The sequence below is a fragment of the Carlito syrichta genome, unplaced genomic scaffold, assembly GCF_000164805.1.
Source record: "Carlito syrichta isolate Samal-C Ts95f unplaced genomic scaffold, Tarsius_syrichta-2.0.1 Scaffold301644, whole genome shotgun sequence".
Classification (NCBI taxonomy): domain Eukaryota; kingdom Metazoa; phylum Chordata; class Mammalia; order Primates; family Tarsiidae; genus Carlito; species Carlito syrichta.
The window spans coordinates 97269-124315 of NW_007245740.1; the positions used below are offsets into that span (position 1 = coordinate 97269).

General features: G+C 42.9%; 1 protein-coding gene across 1 annotated transcript in view; it reads right to left on the reverse strand.

Annotated features, from left to right (window-relative positions):
• The window catches only part of RNF212 (ring finger protein 212), a 55892-nt gene that overhangs the window by 24001 nt on the left and 4844 nt on the right, over nucleotides 1-27047 (reverse strand). The window contains 4 exon segments of the mRNA XM_021710914.1: nucleotides 2714-2772; nucleotides 4105-4161; nucleotides 8490-8564; nucleotides 24147-24208. Of these exon segments, the coding sequence (XP_021566589.1) occupies nucleotides 2714-2772; nucleotides 4105-4161; nucleotides 8490-8564; nucleotides 24147-24208 (253 nt within the window).

Genomic DNA, 27047 nt, shown 5'->3' on the forward strand with positions numbered 1-27047 from the left:
CTGACAGCATGTGTCCCCGCCTGACACATGAGCTCATTTTCTGCCTCCTGTCCCCCAAACAGAAGTCCCCTGCAGGCAGGCGTCTGGCTTGTTCTGCTAACTCTGAGTTGCCAAAGCCCAGAACAGTGCTCGGAACACACTTGATGCTCAGTAAAGACAGGCTGCGTGAGTAGCTGACCACGGTGGGTAGAAGCCCCTTATACTTCTGTGTCTGGCAGGGCTGTGTCCTGGATCCTCTGAAAAGGACCCTCCTACAGAGAGGACTGGAAGGCAGGGTATGGGCAGCAGTGTTTGGGGTAACTGATCCTGGTTGGCAGAGCACATGAAAATTTTTGCTGGAGGAAAACACAGGCAACACCAGGTGTGTACCGAGTGAGACTGACCCACTCAACCTCACCTGAGATCACACCAGAAACACATCTCCTCCAGGGAAAGCAGAGAAGAAGGATGTGGATCCTGAGGATATCAGGTAAGGAAAATAAAAAGGCTGCCTGTGAAACACATAAGTAAAAGATGGAGATACAACAGTGAGCAAACACCATTTTCCAAATAGTAAAAATGAGAGGAATGCTCAGTACTGAATGAAAACTCAACGGAGAAGGTAAGCAGCTTAACTAGAAGATCAGGAAGCTGCTGGAAGAAACAGCCCAGGGTGTGTCCAGGTGACCTAAGAAGACAGAGATCATAGCAGAAGGTCCAGGGACATGAGAACAGAGTAGCAGACTGGGGCAGGGGATGCAAGAACGCAATACCTGAAAAGACAATGGCCAGGAATTTTATAGAATTAACGAAAAATATGAGTCCACAGAAAGAAAGCAAAGTGTACATCAAGGAGAACAAATCAAAGCAATTCCACACTTAGATACATTACAAGCATCTGTCTTTCCTCTTGTGATACCGTAAAGCAAGGATTTGCCAACCCTTTTGTAGAGGACTAGCTATTAAATGTAGGCAGTTTTCTGGCCATGTAAAGTCTCCGCCACAGTGTGTTTACAATCCTCTAAAATGCAAAAGCCAATCTCAGCTTGATGGTTATATGAAAATACACCACGGGCCGCATTTGACCTGGCATTTGTTGACCCCTGGAATGCACCCTTCACTATCGAAATCATGACAGCAGGAAGAGGTCCTTTTCACCAGACAGGCCAGCAGAAGCATGTATCAGGAGCAGGGCCGCTAGCCAGCGCAACAGGCCACAGCTTCCTTCCTAGCCCTAATGTGGTCATGCCAGGTCAGCTGCCAGACACAATGGGGAGATATGTACCCACACATACACTGGGAGGGCTCACCCCTGCACACACAGCCAGTGGGAGACAGGAGCACCTACCCGGCTATCGACGACTCAACCTCCAAGTTAATATGAAAGCATCAAACTGGGACTTGTGACTATTCAACATGTCAGAAAGTTTAACAGGAAGCTATAATGTATTTCACAAGACAGAAGGTCTCGCTGAATGCAAGATGCACGACATCTATGTGTCACTGTGTGTACTCAACCATGGCACAGCACTAATTACAACTTCCAGGAACATTAAATGCATTAAAAGTGCACTCAGAACAGATGCAAATGATAAGGACACTGACTGGCTAAAATGGCCAAGAAATGAGAATTTTAAGTGGCTAGGTTTTCCAATTATGGAAATATAATACTTTTAGTTGCCATTTTTGGTGAAGCTAGCAACTTTGGGTATGTCTTCCTAAAACGAATCACCTACTCACTGTAGGGCCTTTACACACAGAACATGCCACACATATTACCTTTCACAAACAGCTGTAACTCCTGGCAAGAAGGGATGCTACCAAGCTGTCTTGGGTCACTCTGGATGGGCCTGTGGTGTCTACTATCCTCCCAGTCCCTTTCCACTGCCTCTGGAGTCACTGGTAAGCCACCTCAAGGGGATTCATTCCTCTGTTTTTCACTTTCTTTTTTGTCTCCTTTATCTTCCCTGTGGTTTTCCCACAGCAGTTTTGCTCTGACAGAAGTTTCTAGTAACTGCAAGTGCTCTTTCTTCTGCTCCCTGGGTTATTGCATCTGTAGCCATCTTTCATTCTTTGTCTTAGAGCAGGTGTCCCCAACCCCAGGGCCAGGGACCAGTACTGGTCCTTGGCCTGTTAGGAACCAGGCTGCACAGTAGGAGGTGAGTGGCAGGTGAGCAAGCAAAGCTTAATCTATATTTACAGACACTTCCCATCACTTGCATTACTGTCTGAACCCCTCCTCCTGTCAGAGCAGCAGTGGCATTAGTTTCTCATGAGTGCAAACCCTATTGTAAACTGCACATGCGAGGGATCTAAGTTGTACGCTTCTTATGAGAACCTGATGATCTGAGGTGGAGCTGAGGCGGTGATGCTAGCTAGCACTGGGGAGCAGCTGCAAATACAGATTAACATTAGTAGTCAGGTTTGACTGCAAAGAGACCATAATAAATCAATTGTTTGCAGACTCATATAAAATAGTAATTTCATAATGATGATTACCTCATTATAGGTTACAATGTAATGACAATAGAAATAAAATGCACAATAAATACAATATGTTTGAATCATCTTGAAACTATGTCTCCCTCCACCCTGATCTGCAGAAAAAGTGTCTTCCACAAAACCAGTTCCTGATGCCAAAAAGGTTGGGGACTGCCGTCTCAGAGAGAGCAAGACGACCAAATGCACCATGGCAGGTGATAGCCTTGTTTATGTATTCACGAGGGGAACTTACCTTTGTAGCTGTTCTATCTGTAGCACTGACTTCCTAAGGGATTCTTCCAACTTAGAAATCTAAACACAATCAAATGACGTTTTATTATCAGACAGACTTTGCCAAGTGACATTTTAAAGAAGACATTTGACCCTCTACATTCCTGAAACTATAAATAACAAGGTGAGTTATCCCACATGGAAGTTGCCCTCATTCTACTGATAAGTAAATCTGCATTGAGTTCAAGTCATCAGGTACTTAGGAAATTGGTCATGGGGCCATCTGTGCAGATCTGTCAAGCCCACTCCCAAGAGGCAAGTTTCAGCTCAGCACCTTCCACAAGCTGGCATGATGTTAAGACAGGCAAACAGAAGCCCAAATGAGTGTTGGCCCTGCCAAGTGAGTGCTCTGGCCTTAGAGTTGGACATAACTGCCTCCCACACAAGGGTACCCCAAGGCATAGCCTCTACATCCTGTCAGCTTGGGAACTGGCCCTGCAAGAGAGCTTCCAGACCTCAGATAGTAACTCAGATTCTACGATCCCACCGTCCTGTCTATAAACATAGTTAACACCACCTAATACAAGGTTCACTGGGAGGACTACAAGACAATAAACACATAATATCCACAAAAGCTTAGTCGAGCCTTGGCACAAGCAAGAAGCCTCTGGACAGGATTCTGGGCAGTCGTTGGGGTGTACCATGCACCTATGGTGGGATGAGGGGGATACAGGTGACAGGAGGAGAAGGGATGCCAGGACAGGGTGGAGATGACAGGATGGGGCATGAGGTGATAGGATGGGGGAGGGAGTGACAGAACGGAGGTGGGAGTGACAAGGCTTGGGTAGGTGTGATAGAACAGAGATGGGGGTGATAGAATGAGGCAAGGGTGACAGAACAGGGTGAGAATGACAGGACAGGGTTGGGAAAAACATTCAGACCCAGAAAGCAGGCAGCAGGGCCACAGGTCAGCTTCTAGACTCAAGGAGGCTGGTCCCCTGGTTCTAAAGCTGGGCTCCTTACTCTCCACCTCCTCCACAACCTTCAGCTTTTTAAAAAGGACTTTTACTAAAAAGCAAGCTGGTTGAGTAAAGGAGACTCTGAGTGCCCCCCATGCTCCAAAGGCCCCAGCACTGCCCCAGTCAGCTGGAGATGGTGAGAGGCCCAAGCAGGGAGGTCCATATGGTGATGCCCCCTGAGGGGCCGCTTGGGGAACCACAGATAGGTGTCAGGCAAATAGGCTGATGGTCAGAAGGGGACAATGACAACAACCCCATAGCTGGAGGCGCAAACAAAAACAGACCTCTTGACTAATAGCTTGTCGCCCTTTGCGGGCTAGGTGGGTAACAAGTCTCACGTATGTTTAAATCAAAGGGTCATAAACTCAAGAGGCAATGAACCAACTCCATTTACCTTTTCTCTATAGAAGGCTAACAATCTCCTCCTGTGCTTGTCTTGAAATTCTGAAATCTGAGAAGATAACATGTTTCAGCAGCTGACACTGCGAGACTCTGGCTAGACGTTCTGTTTGGGGGAAGCAGAGGACTGGAGGGGACTCTAAGGGCAGTTACAGCCTGCTTGTCTCACATGTCACCCCAGACAGATGCTGATGGCCAGCACCTACTCAGGGCAGATGCCTACACACAGGCATGAGGAAAGTGGGCGTGGTGGGCATGGCCAGAAGCAAATAGGTGTGGCTTAGTAGCCCAATGTGAAGGCTTCCCTGTGCTGGTGGTCCAACTCCCCAGCACCCTGCCCCATCCCAGCTGTTTAGTGGAGCTCCCGACCTGGTGATGGGACAGGACACAACTAGGTGGGTAACAAGTCTCACGTATGTGTTGATCCAACAGTGTGCTGCCCCTTTGACATCAGCGACTGGTTCAAGGAATGGCCTCCTGACCAATAGCGCCCACCAGAGAACATCCTGGGAGGGGTATGTGGACCCGTGGAAGGGGTGGGAGGGGTGGAAAGAGTTGACCCACAGAATGAAGTCAAGCGAGTCCAGCAGAGCTGGCAGACACCAAGGACCTGGGCCCTGTCTGCACTCCCAGAGCCCCCCATGCCCCAAACCAGCACAATCTCTGGTCTTCCATCTAGATGAGCTCAAATATCTGCTGTGTAGACAGCCTGAGAGTCCCAACATAAACAAAAAGTACCAGCCTGTGATTTACTCAGAATAAGAAAGATCTATTTCACAGGACTAAGGTTTGCAGACAATGGTGCCCACCCTCCTGAAACACTCACCTATCATTGCTTGTCTTATTTTTGTCACCACTCAGTGCATGGCTAACATACACTGGGCTAACTACGAGTCACACTGGTATTTAAAGTCAGCATCCTGTAACCAACCACCCACTTCACTCCCTCCTGGCACCTGCTGATACAAGCGCCAAGGAGTGGCTGCATCTGCCCATGGCCTGCTGGTCCAGCAAACAGGAAAACAATTCTGTAGTGCAGGGAAGGCACAGTGCACGCTAGGCCTCCATTCCCATCCTCTAGATGCCAGGCTGTCTCCAGAAGGCTGTGCTAGGAGCCTACTCCAGGCCAGGTGGGTCAACATCCTCCTCAGACTCCTGTGTTCTTGGAGGAACTCAGAGCTGTCGGGGTCTCCCAAGGAGGGCTCGCTGCTCTACTAGACAAAGGGACTTGAGTCTCAACTAGGGGGGAGCCAGTCTTAGGTACTGCCCATGTAGACCATGAAGAGGAGTATGAAGAGGAATGGACAAAGGGACTCCTGAGGCCACCCTGGCAGGAATTCTCATGCACATTGCAGGCCATGACTCAGGGGACCATCCCTGTTTGTGCCACAGCTTCTCAAGTCCTGTTGTCATTTGAGTGAACCTGCACTTATCCTTCAAGGCTCAGCTCAAATGCACCTGTATCAGAGGCACCCTCCGAAACACCCTCAGTGGGAACAGCCCCACCCTACAGGTGGTCCCCATGGAGGGACTTCTGGCAGACAAACCTGATCCCCTTGGACTTGGTGAAGTTCTCCTGTGTAGTCTTGGACTATGGGGATCGGCCTCTTCTTCCCTGTCCTCCTCAGATGTATGGAGGGAAGGCCAGGCAGGGCCGCCCAAGCCCTAGACCTAAGATGGGGGCCGGGTGGAGCTGAGGAGAGTTCCAGCAATGGATCTACAGCGACCTTCCCACTACCTTTAACAACGACAGCCTGGCAGCTTGAGGGCCTCCCTGTCCTAGTCCTCAGTGGGTTCCAGAAAAAGAGAAATGATATGCGCCATCTGGTGTGGGGCCTGGAACCCTGAGAAACAGGAAGTGTTAGCACTTGGGGAACTACCACAGGACTGAAGTTTCTGGAACACATGTCAGTGCATGGGCTCTTGATCATCATGGGCACTGGGGCCCAGCAAGGTCTGTCGACAGGTTAATGGCTACTCTTCTGTCGGGGCTGTTGGTCGGTATGGCTGACACTGATCTGGTGAGGCAGGTGTGGCTGCAGCAAACACTGGGCCGCAGGGAAACTTTCCAAGGGCTTAAGCTGCAGGTGGGACTAGTTGTTTTGACTGGGGAATCCAAGGAGCCTCTCATGAACTTGGGGTGCAGCTGAGACTCCTTCGTCTGAATGTCGCTGGGTCTCATCAAGTTGGGAAACCAGCGATGGAACTCTCTCCTGGGGGAGTGCATCATCCAGCCCTCTGCAGCCTCAGGCCCTCTGGCTGACTCTGAGGTCTGTCTGGCCTGGACTTCAACCAGGGTATAGGGCCCCAGAGACTTGAGACATTGCTTGTGGCCTCAAAAGGGGTAGATTTTATTAATAAAACAAAGTGGAAAGAGACCATGAGTATGTACCTTGTAGAGAATATGCCTCTTGGACTAAGCCAGAGAAACAGGTTGATGAAACTACTGCAAAGCCCCAAGGCTGAGGAAGCAGAGGCCATGCTAGGCCAGGTCTTCACAGAGCCCAGGAGGAGCTGCCTGTGCTCACATGGCTTTGTCTACACCCTGCATACTGGCATGAGGATCAGAGTTAAGGTGATGAGATGGAGAGGTAGAGGCAGAGCATGGTGTCCTGCAACAAAACCTCGAGGTCAAGTGAGGTGCTTGTGCTGAGGTCAGGAGTGGAAGGCATCTCATTCTGAGCACACTCCTTAGTTCACCACTTGTCCTCCAGCAAGGAGCATATGCTCCTGTGCACGGCAACTTGAGCTTGTGAGCTTGCTGGACCAGGGACCACAGACCCAATACTGACAAGTCCCATCTTAGGGCAGAGGCTGGTGGGTAGAAAAGGATCTCAGAGAGGTTGTCAGGAAAAAGACTATGTCAAATTATTACAAACTATATCAGCAAGGCGGACTGGGGCCCACAGACCTCTTAAGAGGTGGTTGCCAAGATGTGTCTTTGACTTATGCTGGGCACGTCCCTGGGTCTGGTCTTGGCACTCAGAGCTTTGGCCTTGGGCCAGTTTTTCATTCTTAAAAGTTACTGAAGACCCCAAAGGGCTTTGTTTATGTAGGTTTTATCTGTTAATATTTACCCTACTAGAAGTGAAGATGGAGAGAAATTAACGTACATGTTTTATAAACTCAGGAGACTTCTGATCCCAAGGGACTTGGTCTGAGTGAGGTCCTGTAGGACTGAGCAAGATGGGCAGGTGCATCCTGATCGGGGTGCTCATGTTGTGCCAACCCTTATTCTCAGGCATCTCTAGCTGCGGTTTGGTTTCTGAGTATCCAGCTCTGAACTCTTCCCTGGAGGATATGGCTGAGCATAACTTGGGATGGGAATAGACTTGGGAAGCAATACCACAGATACTGCAGTGATTCTGGCTATTTCAGTGCCTAGGAGTCTTGTCGAAGGACAGTGTCCCAGGGGAGGAAGAGGATGGTCTTGGGGGCCTGGCTGACCATGGTCTGAAGGTATAAGCCAGCAGCAGAGAATAACACTCACCTTCTGCCTCAGCTAGAGGCAGCTCCTGGTCACTTTCCACTCGACCTCTCCCCACCTAGGGCAAGTGGGGGAAGTCAACAATGGAAGCTGCAATGCTAACAGAAGAGGGCATGGAAGGGTGACTGGAGACTGGGGAAGGACCTCTTCCTCTCTCAGGAAGCTCCCCCACAGACTGCTGGACTGCAGCCGTCCAGTGATGTCTAAGGGGGCCAGGCATGCAATATAGACTACAGGGTAGCACAGGGGGCACTGGCCTGCATCAGAAACTGGGTGGGTGAAAGCACACAGGCTGCAGAGGGCAGAACATGGAGGAGCATGGGTGTGCATGGTGATGGGAGAAAGGTCAGGGAGAATGGTGAACAGAGGATAAGCTGTGAGTGAGAAGAGTGTCCCAGCAGCCACAAAACTATGGCAGGAGTGGAGGAGGACAGGGATGAGTAGGGATTTGCAAGCCTGATGGGAAGAAGGCCCTGGATGACTGTCAGGAAAGGACAGGTACAAGAAGACATTTGTTGCCCTGAGTCCAGAGAGCCCCAACTGGGGGGAGGGGAATTCTTCCAACCCTGAGAATCTATAACTGGGAATATGGGAGTGGGGGCATCCCAACCAAAGAGCCTAGCACTGAACTGAGATCACCTGTCACAACGTGACACTGAGACCACAAACAACAAAACAGACCAAATAGACTTCATCAAAATTACAAACTTTTGTGCTGCAAATATCTTAGCATCAAGAAAGTAAAAAGACAACCCACAGAGACATTTTGGCAGAATATATTTTATGATCATGTATCTTCAAAGGGACTTGCCTACAGAATACACAAAGCACATGATCTCTGAGATAAAGCACCTGGATCATCACAAAGCTAAGCCACAATGGCCACAGCTCACCTGCGAGGTTTCCTTGAAATACTTCTTACACAGACCATCTATGCCCAGAAAGAATGCTTGGATATCCGAGTCAGTCTGAAAGAGAAAGAAATGACTCCACATAAATGCTTCTGACCACTAGTTGAAAAATTGTACTTCAAAATCTAGAATTAGCCATAGATTACACAAATGAGCAGCACGTTGTGACTAGCCTCTAAAGTATGCTGGGCCACCTGGGTCCCAAAGCCCTGGTGGGAGGGTGTGGCCCCCTTCTTCCAAGGACAGTGCAGGGTATTGGTGAAGGGCTGGAGACAGAGTGGCCTGGCAGGTGCTGAGTCCCTCTGAGCTAGGACAAAGACACATCCCTACTTGAAAGGCTTTTGGTGAGGGTTAAAGGGCACCATGAGTGAAGGCCTCTAGTGCAGCCTCCTGCATGATGGAGACATACTAAAATCAGAAGAATGATACAAGCTGACAAGCATAACGTTTAACTATAGAGTCTCAAGTACATGTTGAGTTACTTAAAAAGAAAACATAAGCAACTTAAGAGAAAAGACAGGTTTAAGAAACAGTGTCTGCTTATAATCTACAATGCATACTCCTAACTCCTTTTTAAAGTCCTGCAGTATGCCCCAACTTCTTACCAGGACCACATTAGCACAAACGCTGGGCCACAGTCATCCTAGGCATGATTCTGGAGGAGTTTCCATGAATCAGAATCATGTGAAAAATACAGAAATGCCTGGATAAGGACACACACTAGAAAAGATGTGGGAAGAGCTCAAGCCTTCAGGACAATGAGTGTGTACAAGGGTCGAGGTGGTTATTTGAGTCCATCCACATACTTATGCTCCCCAAATCCCACTGAAATGACAGTAAAATTAAATGCAGGAAAAGATACTAGATTAGGGGCAGAACACAGGAAATACACCTTGAATGGCCCAGACCCTTTGAAAAATTTTAGAAGACATAGTACAGACTGGCTCAGATTATGCACCAGCTCCAACAAGCAAGGCTAGTGCAGGTGAAGAGGCTCTGAAATCTACTCCAGAATCCACTTCCATACCTCTAAGGGTGGAGGCCAAGCAGGGCATCCCGGAAATGGGTTCCTCTTTAGAGAGGGGCTCAAACTCAACAGAGGGGAGGCAAGACTTTGGCTAGGATGGAGAGGGAATCTCTGCATAACATTCACCTGTTCACACCAGATTACAAAGTACAGGCAGCAGGCCCCATGGTACAAGTGTCAGAAGCTAAGAGTCTGGCCTGACTCCCGCTGTGCACACTCTCGACCTAAGAACCTGGCTTATCACCTAACCCATCTGTGCCTTGATTTCTTCATGTGTAAAGAGGAACAGAAATAGCACTGCCCTGTCCTGGCTGTAGTGATCACCAGGTAACATAAATGGGGAAAGTGTACCAAACAGTGCAGCCCATGCAGGTACTCAGGGAGTGGTGACAAGTATTGTTATCTAAAACTGGATTATAAATACACAGATGCACTCAAAAACAAGACAATGTGCTCCATGGGTCAGAAACGGGAGCAACAGAAGAAGTCATCACATCTGTCCAGCTCCATAGCCTTCTGAGTAAAGGGACTGAGTCATTCTACTCATGATAGAAATCCAAACTGGGACAGGAGGTGAATGTGGAGACAGAATAGCCAGGAAGTCTCCAAAACTAATAAATGGCAACTCGATACAAATTCCCAAACCTCAGGTAGACCCAAGCAGGAGAGCACCAAAGACAACTGGCATTACACCTGCAGGAGCCACACTGCAGAAAGCCAGACAGAAACAGGGGATGTTGCTTTTGAAAACTAAAATGCACTAATTTTCAACAAAGAGTTCTAAACTCTTTGAAAATATGCTTTTTAAAATGAGGCTTTTTTTTTTTCAAACAAAAAACCCCCTGAGAATTTGCCAATAAAAAGAATTCCTTGTAGGTAGGAAAATGACTCCCCAGTGGTGGCACAGATCCACAAGAAAGCAAGGAGCAAGAACTAAGGTGGAACATGGAAAACCTACATGAATGTGATCTGTCTGTAGCAGTGCTACATGGTGGGGCTCAGCACACAGTGAGAGCTAGCACAGCCACAGGAGTATAGGGGAGGGTGGAAGAAGGGAAGTGAGGGAGAGCACATGAGGTCCTCACATCAGCAGAAACATCTAATGTACAGAAGACTTTGAAAACTCAAGATTGTTGCAATTTCTGGGATAATCATAAACAAATGTTTTTATTTTAAAATATTTTTAAAAGAATGAGCTGTTTTTAATTTTTAAAAGGGGGAGAGGTATACTCCTCAAATGATACAGTCATAAGGATACACAATTCTATCCTACAGCATGACTGAAGTTCACTGGGTTTGAATATTATCACAATGGAAGGAAGCCACCACGAGTGAAGTATGTCAGCACTGATACAGCCTAGCCTAGTCCATTAGGCAAGGTCATGCAAGAAGTCAGTGAAATCAAAGCACCCTGCACTTCCATAAACAGCCAGGGGACACAGTAAACTATATAGTACAGAATCCAGAGCTTCTACCACTGAGTGGCCCACTGTCTGACACAGGAACAGGTACCACAGAGAGCGGTCTTACAGAGACGAATGCTGGATTCAACTCTTTGACCAAGCAGGAAGTGGGCTGTCCTGCTAGGGCTGCCAGCCCTAACTCACAGTCTTGAAATAGACACAGATTGCTTGTGGTAGCTATAGCACTGATATCTTTCTTGGAGGCCAGGCTGCACGAAGGATTTTCTTGTTAAAGACCAGGCTGTCAACACTTATTTCATCTTTCTTTTGCATGTCACTTGCACAGGTTATACAGTCTGAGAATGCTGTGAAGCTGTTTTCTTGTGATGCTTCTAGGAATATGTCTCACTTTGTGTTCCTGTCAAATATTCTGAAGAAATTATTGTAAGATGCAGTCACAACAACACTGCCAGATTCATTTCAATAATATTCAGATTTGTCATACATGCCATCATTTCATGCAGTATGCAGAGTTTACTTCTGAAGTATGTTTCTATAGGTATGTTTTCCATATTTAAGTTCCAAATTTTGACTGACAAGCAGTCTCTAGTCACCATATTTGACCACTATGCCTGCGTTTTACATAGAGTACCTATCACAGAGGGCAGATGCTCTCATAACCAAATCATTCCTTTGCTGTTGCTGTATACCAGGAGTCCCCAAGCCCTGGGTCATGGACTAGTACCAGTTCATGGCCTGTTAGGAACCAGGCCACACAGCATGAGGTGAGCAGTGGGTGAGTGAACAAAGCTTCATCTGTATTTATAGACACTCCCCATCACTTGCATTACCACCTGAGCTCCATCTTCTACCATATCAGTGGCGGCATTAGATTCTCATAGGAGCCTGAACCCTATTGTGAAATGCATGTGAGGGATCTAACTTGCATGCTCCTTATGAGAATCTAATGCCTAATGATCTGAAGTGGAGCCGAGGCAGTGATGCTAGTGCTGAGGAACAGCTGTAAATACAGATTAACATTAGCAGTGAGGTTTGACTGCACAAAGTCCATAATAAATCAATTGCTTGCAGACTCATATCAAAACCCTATCAGTGAGTGGCAAGTGAGTTAATGTACTTCAACTATAACTGCAGCTGGTGATGGGTTTTAAGTCAGAATCCGACATCACTTTTATTCCATGCATTTATTCTGCCCATTATTTGACCACTTCCATTCATGCCTCTTTCCTACACTGCACACTTGTCTCAGTCACAGTTTTGGTAAGCCCACAAACTAACTCTAGCCAAAATGAGTAGAAACAATTATCACTGGAGAGCTTCTCTGAAAAGGGGGAAGATCCAATAATGAGATGGCAAAAGACTTTAAGACTGCCAACAACAACAAAAAAAACTGCATTTAAAAGAAAATACCAGGCAACCCCTTCGGATTCCCTTCTACTGGGGGGGCTTTTCTGTCCTCTCAATAAATCCTGCTTTCTAAAAAAAGAAAAGAAAAAGAAAATACCAGAAGTTCTATTTAAATTATGGGTTCATTACAACAGGTGATTCACATTCTCTAAGCCTGTGTTGCATGACATGTGGTGACTGGCTATCCAATGAAGCCATGAAAACTTCAAAATTGCTTTGCTACATGGAGACCAAGCACTCTGCATTATAATAAGCCTTTGGAGTTTTTCAAAGGAAAAAAATGTGAACACGAAGAATGGAAGCAATTATTGAAGGCCATCACTTCATCAAATGTGTCTGCACTGACAACATCACTCTTAGTGGCTAATGGCATTGCTAAAGCTAAGAAGTCCTTTACTATTGAAGAGTTGATCCTGCCTGCTACTAAGGACATTTGTTGTGAACTTTCAGGAGAGGCTTGCGTTCCTCTTTAAGCGAGCACCATAACTAGACAAATTGAAGAAATAGTAGAGGATATTGAAGCATAACTGTTAGAGAGAATTTATGAGTCACTGTGGTACACAATCCAGGTTGATGAGTCTACCGATGTTGACAAGGCAACAATGCTTATTTTTGTGTGACATATTTTTCAGGAGGGTGTGCATAAGGATTTGTTATATGCACTTTTGTTGCCAACCAACACGGCAGCTGCAGAAGTATTCAAGTCTTTGATCACATATCAGGAAAACTGGTCATTTTGTGTCGGTATATGCATGTATGGAATGGCTGCCATGACTGGGCGGCTTTCTGGTTTCACTATTTGGGTCAAAGGGGTCACTTCTGAATGTGAGACTATGCACTGTGTCATTTACAGAGAAATGCTGGCTAGCTGAAAAATGTCACCTAAACTTAACAACATTTTGCAGGATGTGATTAAAATTATCAACCACATTAAAGTATATGCCCTTAACTCAACGTCTGTTCATGCAGCTATGTGAGGAGACAGATGCAGAGCACACACATCTCTTAAATACAGAAGTGAGATGGCTAGAGTTTTTGAGCTATAAAAGCTGCTTCAGAGATTTCTTTTAGAAAAACAGTCACCACTGGCAGCACATTTCAGTGACACAAAACTTGCTTACTTGTGCGATATATTCAACCTGCTGAATGAACTCGATCTGTCACTTCAGGGGATAATGACAACTGTGTTCAAGTCATTAGATAAAGTGGCTACATTCAAAACCAAACTGGAATTATGGGGGCAATGAATAAACATTGGGATTTTTGACATGTTTCAAACATTAGCAGAGATTTTGAAAGAATCTGAGCCAGGGCCTTCTTTCTCTCAGCTGGTGTATGATGACCTATCTCAGCTTTCAAAAGAGTTTGAGCATTACTTCCCAACCATAAAAGACTCCCGGACTGGGAAGGAATGAATCTGTGACCCATTTGTGAATAAGCCAAGTGAATCGACTTTGTCCATGCTAAAAGAGGATCAACTGCTTGAGATTGGGAATAATGATGACCTTAAAAGTATGTTTGAGACAACTTCAAAACTTCATACGTTCTAGAGTCAAGTCAAGGTGGAATATCCTGAGATTGTTACAAAAGCACTGAAAAGCTTGCTTTAATTTCCAACATCCTATCTTTGTGAAGCAGGGTTTTCTGCAGTGACAGCAGCCAAAATGAGACTATGGAGTAGACTGGATATAAGGAACACACTTTGGGTGTCACTGTCTCCCATCACCTGCAGATTGAACTGGCTAGTTGCAGGAAAACAAGCTCAGGGCTACCACTGATGCTGCATTATGTTGAGTTGTAGAATTATTTCATTATATATTACAAATTAATAATAAAAATGAAGTATACGATATAAATATAATGTCCCTGAATCTTTCAAAACCATCCCCTGCTGCCACCTCCAGACCATGGAAAAATTGTCTTCTACCATCAAACTGGTCCTTGATACCAAAAAGGTTGGGGACCACTGCTGTATACAAATTTGTCACAGCTGTGTGGATGAAATTCTGTGCTATAATCACCTCTGTGAGCTCTTCCATATTGGCAGGCTTGACATCCACAATACTAAGTCTCCTGTATCCAAAGATTAATGCAAATCATCTGCCGATAAATCTGTTTGTTCATCAGTATCAACACAAAATTGAGTTGACATGATGTGTATGAATGAACATTGGAAAATACCCTTTGTGGATTGGTCTTGACCATTAGATCCACGGGACTCAAGATTGGCACTTGCAGGATCTCTACACCTTCCACCATATCCTTCTGGTCTTTTGTTCCTTCACTGATTTTTCCATAACAATAAAAACTTAGCAGAATTGTTCTGGGGTAACCACCTAATTTTGTTGATTTTTTTTCCCTCTCTTGTTAAACTTTTCAAGTAGTCAAACTCTGGTTTGTAGCTGTAATGTAAACATTACAGTCTGCGCTATGAAACTAGAACTTGTTCTCCTGCTCCTGTTGAAAGAGTGTGATCCTACCACATTTATCTCCTGCTGCTAGTAGTTATCTAAAATGTTGAATTCTGCTATAGAAATTATATCTGCTTCTGTTACATCATCTGCTACTTCTTTCACCGCAGAATACCACCCCTGAATATCATTCCCTCCTCTAGCTCCCACAAGTGAGGGGAAAAAACATACATGCCTCCTTTGAATTCTTTTTAATATAGAACAAATCCTTTAATTTTTTCAAGTATTTAAAAAAACAATTTTATACTTAAGCCAGCCTTGAAGATAAGCACAAAATTCACCAGTTTACATTTAAAAAAAAAAACCATAGCAACTCAAGCACCCACTGCGTGCATAGCACTATTCTAGGTGCAATAAAAGGGAATCTTAAACTTAGAAACGTGATTTCACTTTCTACAATTGTATTATCTCCTTTTCCAGAGAGTAAAAATAAATACAATCGACATTGCTTACTATAGATTTGTCCCCAATCCCTTCTGGCTCACAGAAAGGCTAATTTCTGCCAAATTTAAATTGTAATGAATTTAGCCCTTGTTTTCCCCGAAATGAGAGCAGAACGCCTTCTCACTTAAATTTAAAGGAAAAAAAAAGTCCACATAAGGGTGGTTTGTGTCTAATAAGTAATTTTTTAAATTCCTTTTTTTCCCCTCTAGCTTTTCATTTAAATTTTCTTCCTCCAATATTGCCTTTTGTTGTACAAGGTAAACCAGATATCTTTTTACCTGTTTTTCCTTTCCTAAGGAAAGTATTATCTTGAAGACAAACTACTTCCAAGAGTAGTGAATAAAAAATAATATTAAGAAAAACTTTAAAGATGAGTCACCTACATTACCTTGATAAAGTAAAAAAATAAAAAGCAGTGGTACTAAGACAGCTATTCCAAATATCTGTACCTAAACAATTTTAAAAACTGTTTATTTTGCAAGAATGCACCCCTAATCCAAAGTAACTATGTTTTAAAAAAAATTTTGACTTTTGGGCGTATTTTCCATGGGATTTTAGTAGATGAAAAAGATCCAAATAAAGAAAAACAAGCATTTGTAAAAACAGTTAAAGATCAACTTCTGAAATTCAGGTGACTATAATGCTTACTGAAAGTTGTAAGCTGCGAGGTTTGCATCACAGAAATCTTCTTCCTATTACTCATGTGTGTACAGAAGAAGGAGAAAAGCCCATGGTGATATTGCCTTACATGAATTGGGGGAATCTTAAATTGTTTTTACGGCAGTGCAAATTAGTAGAGGCCAATAATCCACAGGCGATTTCACAACAAGACCTGGTACACATGGCTATTCAGATTGCCTGTGGAATGAGCTACCTGGCCACAAGGGAAGTCATCCACAAAGACCTGGCTGCTAGGAACTGTGTCACTGATGACACACTTCAAGTCAAGATCACAGACAATGCCCTCTCCAGAGACTTGTTCCCCATGGACTATCACTGAATTTTAATTTGTAAAGCACTCTTCCTTCTCAGTGCAAAATGCATAAGGGTGGGACTAAGAAATCTGAATTTTTTAAAATTAAAAAACTGTGTATTTATTCTTACATGTTTAAACTTTATTCATCTTCAAAGTGCTCTCTGTTTAATGCAATACACTTATCAAGACACTTTTTCCACTGCTCAAAACAGTTTTTGAACTTGTCAACTGTGATGCCTTTTCATGCTTCTGCCATTTTTTTGTTTCACCTCTTTCACATTGGCAAAACAGTTCCCTTTGAGGACTTTTTTCATCCAGGGAAACAAACAAACAAAAAATAGCTTGAGATGAGATAAGGTGAATAGGGATGGTAGAGCACAGGGTCATGTCATTTTTGGCCAAAAACTGCTGAACACTCAGTGCAGTGCCGGCAGGTTGATTGTGTAATCATGAAATGAGCAAATATGTTGAAAGAATCTCTTTAAAAAAAAAATCCACTGAAGCCGAACACAGTCTCTCACAACAACCCTAGTGGTATGTCGATGCCAATGTGTTCCTAGAATATTCACCTAGCAGAGGAAGCCTGTATGACAAGGGGCCCATCCTCCAAAAAAACAAAAACAAACAAACAAAAAACAATTTTCTGTTCCCCTAGTATATTTTTATACACTAACAGTGAACTATCTAAAAAGAAATTGGGGAAACAATCTCATTTACAATAACACACAAAATATAAAATACTTAGAAACAGACGGAACAAACGGTGTGAAAGAATCGTATACTAAAACTACAGAACATTGATGAAAGAATTGAAGAAGGCGTAAACAACGGAAGGGCATCTTGTGTTCATGGATTGGAATACTTAATAATGTTAAAATGTCCATACTACTCAATGCAGTCTACAGATTCAATGGAATCTCTACAAAAATCTCAATAGCATTTTTATAGAAATACAAAAACAATTCTAATTCTACATGGAACCACAAAATATCACAAATGGCCAAATAAATCTTGAGAAAGAAAAACAAGCTAGAGGGAATCACACTTCCTGATTTCAAAATATATTCCAAAGCCACAGCAAATTTTTTTCCTTTCCTTTCAGCATTTTTGAAGATGCCATAGCTTCTGTTGAAAAGTTGTCATTTTTACGGTCCCTGAAGTAATTATGGGTTTTTTCCCCCTTTTGCTTATTTTTAAAGATTTTCTCTTTGTGTACTTTGAGTTCCTTGAATCTCTGGGTTAATATCACCCATTAGTTTTCAGAAATTATTGGCCATTATCTCTTTGAACATTGCCTTTCTTCCATTCTGTCTCAGCTTTCCCTATCGAGCTGCAATTATATGTATGTTAGACAATTTGCCTCTTACACTCTTTTCTGGTCTTTTCACTCTTTTTTCCATTGATGCTTCTTCCAGTTCATTAATCCAATCTCCTTCACTAATCTTCTTTTCCCAATCTTCTGTTGAATCCATTCAATCAGTTCTTAATTTAGGATATTGTATTTTTCAGTTCAAGAATTTCCACTTATCATTTTAAAAAAGAGTTCAATTGTTGAAATTTTCCATCTTTTCATCATCTTATCCATCAATTTCTTTTTCTTTTATACAGTATATATGTTTTGTATATATATATATATACACACTTAAGAAGTCTTACGATAGGGAGCTGAACTAATGTTTCCTTGATCCGAGTATTATTTGTGTTCTGACTGTGAAAAATTCATTGAGCTATATACTTATAATTTGTGCACTGTGAAGCTATATACACATAATTTGTGAAGTATGTTATACTTCAATAAAAGTTCACAGAAATTATAACTAAAAAATTGAAAATATTTAGAAATTAATATATTTCTATATAACAGGTCACAGGAGAAATGAGTAGGAATTTCAAAAAGATAATGAAAATATAGCATCACCCATATTATAGGCGAAGATGAACAGACAGGTAAAGTTATGACCCTTTAAAGTAAATATTAGAAAGGAAAGGCTGAAAATTGATGTTAAGCACCCATCTTAAAGAACAAATTAAATTCAAAACAAATGATAAAGAGAATTAACAAAATAGAAAATAAATATAAAATGAAGATAATCAACAGAACCAAAAATTCGTTTTTCAAAAACACAGCTATCTTTCAGTATATGAGGGAGACTGATTCCAGGACCCTTGAGTATACCAAAATCCAAGCATACTCAAATCCCATGGTCAGTCCTTCAGAGACTGCATACAGGAAAAGTCAGCCTTTTGTATATGCAGGTTTCTCATCCCATAGATATTTGATTTTTGATTTGTGTTTTATTGAAAGAATCTAGCTGGGCATGGTGGCTCACACCTGTAATCCCAGCACTTTGGGAGGCAGATGCAAGAGGACTACCTGAGTCCAGGGGTTTGATACTAGCCTGGACAATTTGGTGAGACCTCATCTCTATAGTAAATAAATTTTTAAAATTAGCGGGGCATGGTGGTATGCACCTGGGGTTCCAGCTACTTGGTAGGCTGAGGTAGAAGGATCACTTGAGCCCAGCAGGTCGAGGCTGTGGTGGCTGTGAGTGTGCCACTGCACTCCAGTTTGGGTGACAATGAGACTCCTACTAAACAAAGAAAGAAGGAAGGAAGGAAGGAAGGAAGGAAGGAAGGAAGGAAGGAAGAAAAAAAATCTGCTAGTATAAGTGGGTCTCACACAGTTCAAACCCATTGGTCAAAGGTCAACTGCACTAGTAAAAATCAATAAACACTAGGCAAGACTGGTCAAGAAAAAAGAAAAGTCACAATGATCACTATTAAAATTAAAAAGGGACATCATTACAGATCTTACAGACACTAAAAATATGAGAGAATTACAAACACACTGACAACAACCAATTCGAAAATTTAGATAAAATGTACAATTTCCTAGAAAATGCAACTTACTTAAATTGATCCAAGAAGAATTAGGAACTTTGAATAGCTACATATCTAATAAAGAAATTAAATCTGGGCCAGAAACAGTGGCTCAAACCTGTAATCCTAGCACTTTGGGAGGTGGAGGTGAGAGGATTGCCTGAGTCCAGGGATTCAAGATCAGCCTGGGCAACTTTGCAAGACCTCATAACAATAAATTAAAAAATTAGCTGGGCACAATGGTACACACCTGTAGTTCCAGCTACTTGGAAGGTTGAGGCAGAAGAATTGTCTGAAACCAGCAGGTTGAGACTGCGGTGACTATAAGCATGCAACTGCACTCCAGCCTGAACAACAGAGTAAGATTTCGACTAAAAAAAAAAAATTAAATTAAGTCCATAGTTAAAAACCTTCCCACAAAATACTTCTATCAGACTCAAATGCTGTCATTCTTGAATCCTACCAAACATTTTAAGAAATAATCCCAATATTACAAAAACTTTTCCAGAAAAGCAAAAAAGAAAAGGAATTTACATCTCCTTTTATGAAGCCAAGATAACCTTAATTAACCAAAACTTAAAAGGGGCATTACAAGAAAGGAAAACCATATGTCCAGCTCTCACATAAACACAAATGCAAAAAATCCCAAGCAAAATAGTAGCAAACCAAATTCACCTATGTAAACAGGTTATGCTACATCAACACAAATTTACATTTATTCCTGGAATCTACTCTGGGTCTAAAATTCTAAAAATAAATATAATTCACCACATTAACAAAATAAAGTAGAAAAATTCAATGATAATCTCAATAGTTATAGAAAAAGTTATCAGTCAGTAGGTATAGAAAAATTAATAAAATTCAACACCATTCACAATTTTTAAAAACCTCTTAGCAAAAACATTTAGTGCGCACATAATACTTGGTGAAACACCAAAAGTTTGACCTTGAAATCAGGAAAGAGACAAGAGTCACTTGCTATGGTCACCATTTCTACTGAGCACTATGCTAGAGGTTCTAGACAATGCGGTCAAGACAAAGAAGGGACATAAGAATTAGAAATGGAAAATTAAAACAGTCCTTATTCAAAGACATGATTGTGTACATAAATATTCTAGAAGAGCCTACACATAAACCAACAGTTATCAAATCAACTTAGTGTTCACAAATAAAAGGTAATAAACAAAATCAATTTAATTTTTTATATACTAGCAATAAGCACTTAAGATATGAAATTTTTGAAAACTACTATGTCAGCACCCCAAATCACTAAATACATAATAACGCAAGCACTGATGCACAAGGCTTCTAAAGAACACTAAGTGCAATATAATAACCCCAACAGGATTTTGTGTGTGTGTAAATCAACAGGTTGATTCAAAAATGTATATGAACATTTAAAAACTAATGTAGGCCAACTGGTATATCAGACAACGTCCGAATCTCAGTGGTTTATCATAGAGACATTTGCTTCTTGCCCATATAACAGTTTAAGACTGTGCTCAGCAGCAGGTGTCCTTCCACAAGGGCCTCAGGCCCAGGCTTCTCTCCAGCAGCTCTGTTCTGTTCTGCCGGGCTCCGGGTACTCCAGGTACCAGCGGCAGAGGGGAGGGAGGTTGCTTTTATGGGCCAGGCCTGGAAACCTCCTTGGTTGCTCTTGCTTGTGCTCCATCAAGGAAAGGAAGGCAGGGAGACTGAGTCTAGCTGGGTGCCCAGAAAGAGAGCAGGGGAGCAGGTCCAAGGTATGACCCCTCCGTCGCCCCCAGCCTGGCCTTGGCCTGCCATTCTGGCCACTGGTATCCACTTCACTGTTCCCCTACACAGAAAGTCACTCTCTCATAGTGGAACACCTCCAAATGCCATTGTCACTGTATCCATGTCACAGTTCAGGCTCTTGGATGTCATTTGACCCTCCCCCTTGGGTCCCAATTTGGTGTGCAACCTATGAACTAGAAAGACATGGAATGTTCTTGGATCCTCGCCATGATCTAATATCCAATGGGGGAACAGGGGCAGGACAACTAAGAAATACTCGCAATGGCACAGGTGACAAGGGGGCCACGGATCCAGGAAGAACCTGAGGGGAGGCATCATGGGGCTCCTCCCCTGGGGATGCCTTGGCTAGACTGTGACTCCCTCTGCCTTCTTAGGGAACTTCGTGTCTGCCTGTCTTCAGCCCCTGGTTCTGCCCACTGGGTGTCCCGCCAAGTGAATTGAGGCCTTTTTTCATCACTCAAGACCTCTCTCTTACCACTTGGAGTCCAGAAGTAATTGGCCTGTCCAATCCTGTGGGGATCCTTGTCCTTCACCTTTTTACTATAGCCATTCCTTTCTATCTCTGTGTGAAACCTGCCAGTTTGAACTCCAACTCTTCCTCCTCAGGGAGGAAATGTAATGGCTGGCACACCCTCTGCTCTGTCCTACACTGGCCAGAGGCTTCCTTTCTATAGGCACTGTCTGCAGTCTGTCCTGACCCTTTGCCATCCCCTGCCTGACCCATATGGCAGTGCCCTATTGTGAGCAACAGCAACAGCCCATTTTAGTGACAAACAAATCACCACACAAATATATCTCAGGTGGTAACACAAATGTAACATATCTCAGATGGTGACACAGCGAAGCAGGATAAAGTAGGTCAAGGGACAGAGTGTCAAAGGGGCACCTTCATATAATAGTGTCTATCACATCGCAGATCAGGGTATATCAGCTTACAATGTTACTTCGTTTTAAAGAAAGAAGACAGATTAGAACAGAAATCATCAGAGGACCCTGTTTAGTGAAGATAAACATTGTTTTGTGAAGCTTATTTCACAGACGTGCACACACACACATATGTGCCCACATGCAAGTGCACATAATACAAAGTGTGTGCATTTCCACTTTCTACTACAGGTTCAAGTCAAAGAAGCCCCCACTACAGAGAGCAGTCAGGGACAGTCTTCTGATGAGAGATGACATTCTTCAGAGACCTGATGGATGGGGGGGACACAGCCTGAAGCCCTCTGAGAGAATATTTCAGTAAGAGGGAAGAGGAAGAGCCAGGCACCGAGGCAGAAGCACCTGGCTCCTAGAGTAGCAGCAGGCCAGGGACAGAGGCCAGGTCACAGAGACTATGATTGCAAGAGTACTTTGGGGTTTACTCCTGGAAAGCTGAGATACGTCTAATCAGATTTCTCTGGCTGCAGGGTGGAGAACAGATTCTAGGAAGACAGAGGGAAAGGAGGAAGAACCAGCAGCTCTGGTGGGTGCTAGAGCAACAGGGAGAGGAAGACATGGATTCGGAAGAGGCTGCTGAGGGAGGAGACCACACAATCTGCATGTTAGAACATGATAGGAAAGAAAGAGGAGTAGGGACAACTTCAACATTTGAAACAACTTTACTCACACGTTCATACACAGAGAACAAAAGAATATATATTTTTCCAAACATTCATCAAAAATTAACAATTACCATATATTAAACCACCATTAAAATCTTGATAATTAAAAAAGAAACCAAACAGTCATATTCTCTGGTCGCAATGCCATAAAACTAAAAAGTAACAGTAAAAATGACAGTGGAGCTAAAATCTAAATACTTTGAAATTAAAGATATTCTTTCAAATAATTTTTGAGCTAAACAATAAAAAGATTCGCATTTAGAAATGACACAGAAAAGCAGCACTCAAAGTGTTATAAAGAACAGCATTGCACGGAAGGAAATGGTCTTAAATGTATTTATTAGGAAACAAGAAGGAACATACATGACCTAAACATTCAACTCAAGAAGTTAGAGAAGGGTTTGAGGGTTCTTCCTGCCAATGTCAAGCCTGACCATGTGACAGGGTCTAGCATGCCGGAGCTGTACAGGGAGCAGAAACTGGCACCGTCATGAGAATTTAAGTTGCCACATATTTGGAGGAAAAGAAAGTGTTTATATTAAAAACTTAAACATCTAAATCTTTTCCTCTTATTTTTTTACTTTAGGAATCTATGCTGCAGAAATATTGTTATAGGTGTGGCGAGATTAGTGAAAAATGTTCACTGAAAGTCTGTTTGAAATAGTGAAAAACTGAAAAAACCCCAGAGGCTCACCAGTAGGAAAATACTGAAATATTATACAGTCATTTTATTTTATTTTATTTAAAGATGTGGCGTACAATTCAGGATTACGTATACAAGTGGTCATCATACAGGTAAAGTTTGGGCCTCTCCTTAGTCCCCACTCTGCCCAGTCAGAGATCAGGTACCCTTATTAATGTTGTGTTTCCCTCCATATACAAGCATTTTAAAAGAATGTAACTGTGCCCAAAATATAATGTCAGCTGAGAAAACATAAATTTTGTAGAAAGATAAATCACAGTAACACACACACAGCAAGTACAAAACACCTGGTAACTGTCATCTTTGGGAAACAGAATTTGGGGTTTGCTAATATGATTTTCTGTACTGTTTGAATTTTGTACAACTCTGTATTATGTATTATGTATTAATCAGAAAAAACAATTATGATATTTCAAAACATCAGACCAAATGCACATTTTGGAAACCAGGTATAGAATAGATAGAGAACATTCACTTGCAACTAAGTTTGTACTAATAACAAGTTGAACTGATGTATTTTATAGATAGAACAAAAGGCATTGTTTTAAGCCTACTGCAGCAGTAATTAATTTTAAACTTGCTTCATGTACAACCCTCTTAATTATACACGACCCCTTTGAAAAACCAAACTATATCACCCTCTTAAGGAGTTTGCATTCTGCTGAAAAAAAAAACCTACTTAACCCAATTTCATTTCCAGGAGCACAGCACAATTCAACAAATATGAATAAGGTCAATCTGTGGCTAAGAAAGAAAGCTGTGTTGTGGTTTTAAAAATTCTGATCATCCAGAAAACTTATAAGATCTAATTAAGCTAGTCAAAATGAATGAAAGTTTTAGAAACTACAAATGGCTAAAAATTAAATCTCAAATTTAAAAAGAAATACTACTGTGATTAATATTCAAATACTACAGATTTCAACTTACATGTTTTGAAAGCAAAACTGTACGACAAGGAACTTTACAAATCAAGCATTCATCCTTTTTACCTATAAAATAAAAACAGATTTTATTATATTATAAGGACTAGTGCTTTTAAATATGTATAAATGCAGACTTTTTAATTTTATTTATTTATTTACTTCTTTTTTAGAAAGCAGGATTTATTGAGAGGATAGAAAAGCTCCCACAGTGGGAGGGGACCCGAAGGGGTTGTACTTTTTATTTATTTTTAATGCAGACTTTAAATTACAACGTTTCTTCAAGAACTATACAGGATTATATGTTTTCCTGTTCAGACAGGGGCTGAGGCCATGGGTATGAATACAGTTGGAATGATTTATACAACTCACATTCTTCTTCTCCCTGCTTTGCAAATATGTCCCCAAAATAGTAACCACAAAGATCAACAATATTTTGGTTAAATCTGCCCCAGAAATTTCTTACAATTAGGTTTTATAGTGATATCATAACCTAAAATTTTAAACTACTCAAAATGACAAGAGCTCCTCCATCCCCTCAAAAGATAAAATTAGCTCTGTTCTGTCCTCTTGGGCTCAACTCTACAACTCAACGTCCAGGACAGACCACTCCTCCACTCAATAGATATGAATTTTATTGAGCTCCTGCTACCCATAAGCAGGTGCTGGGGCCTATGAATGAAAGGTTAATATGTCCTACTTGCTAGCATCCAGCTATTTCACCTGCCCAATCTCCAAGGTTTTGGCCCTAGATCCAGAGTGATTTTAACACCTATTTCACCGTTTTCCTCTCCATGAACTTCTAATCATCTCCCTGGAAAACCTGGACCTCCACGTGGCTGGCCATGAACAACAACCTTGCAGTTCCTTACCTGCTCTTCCTGGTGAGGTCCCTGTGCCCACATTATCACCTTCTGCCACAGCCATACCCTAGGCCACAACCATGCCCTAGGCCTCCACAGCATCCATAGTGTCATCAGAAGAACTTGGAACTTCTTCCTACCCTTCCTGCTCCCTCTGGGATCAGGGAGACCTCTCATCCCAGGCCAGGCATTTCCTGACACCCTTGAACTTGGTCTCTTCACTAGTCAGCTTGGAGACCAGGGCTGACCAGTCACTAGTGCAGCCTCCACGGGTCCTTGTCCTGGAGCACAAGCCAAACCTGAACAAGTTCAATGGCTATCTTTCTCCCCCACTTCTAGTCTGATGCAGACAATAGCTGGGAAAATGTTCTTTCACTGAGAGGTGAATTCACAGACTTGTGGATTCCAACATGGCTGCATCAGCAACACTGCTGGGCAATCTTTCTGCTTTTCTTGGGTATTTCCACCCCCTCCCCCATCCTCCATGGGTATTCAGGCCAGCCTCCTCATATAATCTACTAAGAAAAAGGAAGTCCCTTCTCATAACCTACCTCAGTTTTCCTGCCCCCTCCTCCCAGACCCACCTACCACAGAACAACCCAATTCACTCTGCCTCCTTCCTTTCTGTCTTAGAGGGGTGTCTCCTCCAGTCCAAGCCCAAGCCCAATCTGCGTACTCACACTCATCTAGGGTTTACATCTTTGTGTGTCCACACTCATCTCAGGGCCCACTCCCTCATCTGTGTGTTGAGTCCACACCTTCCTCTGTTGTTCTCACACTCATTCAAGGTCCACTTCATGTCTGTGCTCACACTCATCTCCAGGTCCACTCCTTCCTCTCTGTGGTCACACTCATCTCAAGGCTCACTCCTTCCTCTGCGTGCTCAAACTCATCTCAATTTCCACTCGTGTGGAAATTCGTGTGTTCACTCATCCCTGTTTCTACCCCTTCATCTGTGTGTTCACACTTATCTCAATATCCACTGTCATCTGTGTTCACACTCATCTCAGTTTCCACTCCTTCATCCGTGTGTTCACACTCATCTCTGTGTCCATAGCACCTAGCACACAGAATGGTGTCCTGGTGTGGAATGAGTGATCCCCTTCCAACAGCCTCCAGAATTGTCTCCTTTCCTCTCTTCTTGCAAACATGTTCAAGTTGTGTGCATCCTAATAACATTCACCAGTCAAAAAATCAGCCGGGCGTGGTAGCACATGCCTGTAGTTCCGGCTACTTGGAAGGCTGAGGCGGAAGGATCGCTGGATCCCAGCAGGTCGAGGCTGCGGTGGCCGGGAGTGGCCACTGCACTCCAGTCTGGGTGACAGAGTGAGACTCCAACTCAAAAAAAAAAAAAAAAATAAAAGAGACATGACAGAGAGCAAATCACCTGAAGCTAACTGATAGACAAAGAGGTTGATACTTGATATATAAATAGTGCTTAGAAGTCAATTAAAAGAAACTCTACAATAATAGGCTATGAGGGGACCCAAATGAGCAATCAGCAAAAGTGAAAATAGCCAATAATACATGAAATGAAAATCAAGGTCATTAATAAAAGATGCAAAAGGTGGGAGGACAACAGGTGCTCACATGTTGAATTATGGAATATAAACGGACATATTCTTTCCAGAGAGCATTTTGGTTAGTTTTAGACATTCCACCCTTAGGAACACATTCAAAGGGAATACATAAGTGAACAAGTGGTGTTTAATAGCAAAATATCAGAAGATACAAATATCTTTTGATTCCTTTTAGTAGGGAATCAAATAAATTATGGTACAATAACTGAAAGATGTATTATACAATCTTAAAAATGATGATGAGCCGGGCTCAGTGGCTCAGCCTGTAATTCGGCGCCTTTGGGAGGCTGAGTTGAGTGGATTGCCTGAGCCCGCAGGTTCGAGACCCGCCTGGGCAGCAAGACCTCATCTCTACAATAAATAAATCAAAAAATCAGCTGGGCGTGGTAGTGCATGCCTGTAATTCCAGCTACTCGGAAGGCTGAGGCGGAAAGATCACCAGAGCCCAGCAGGTCGAGGCTGCGG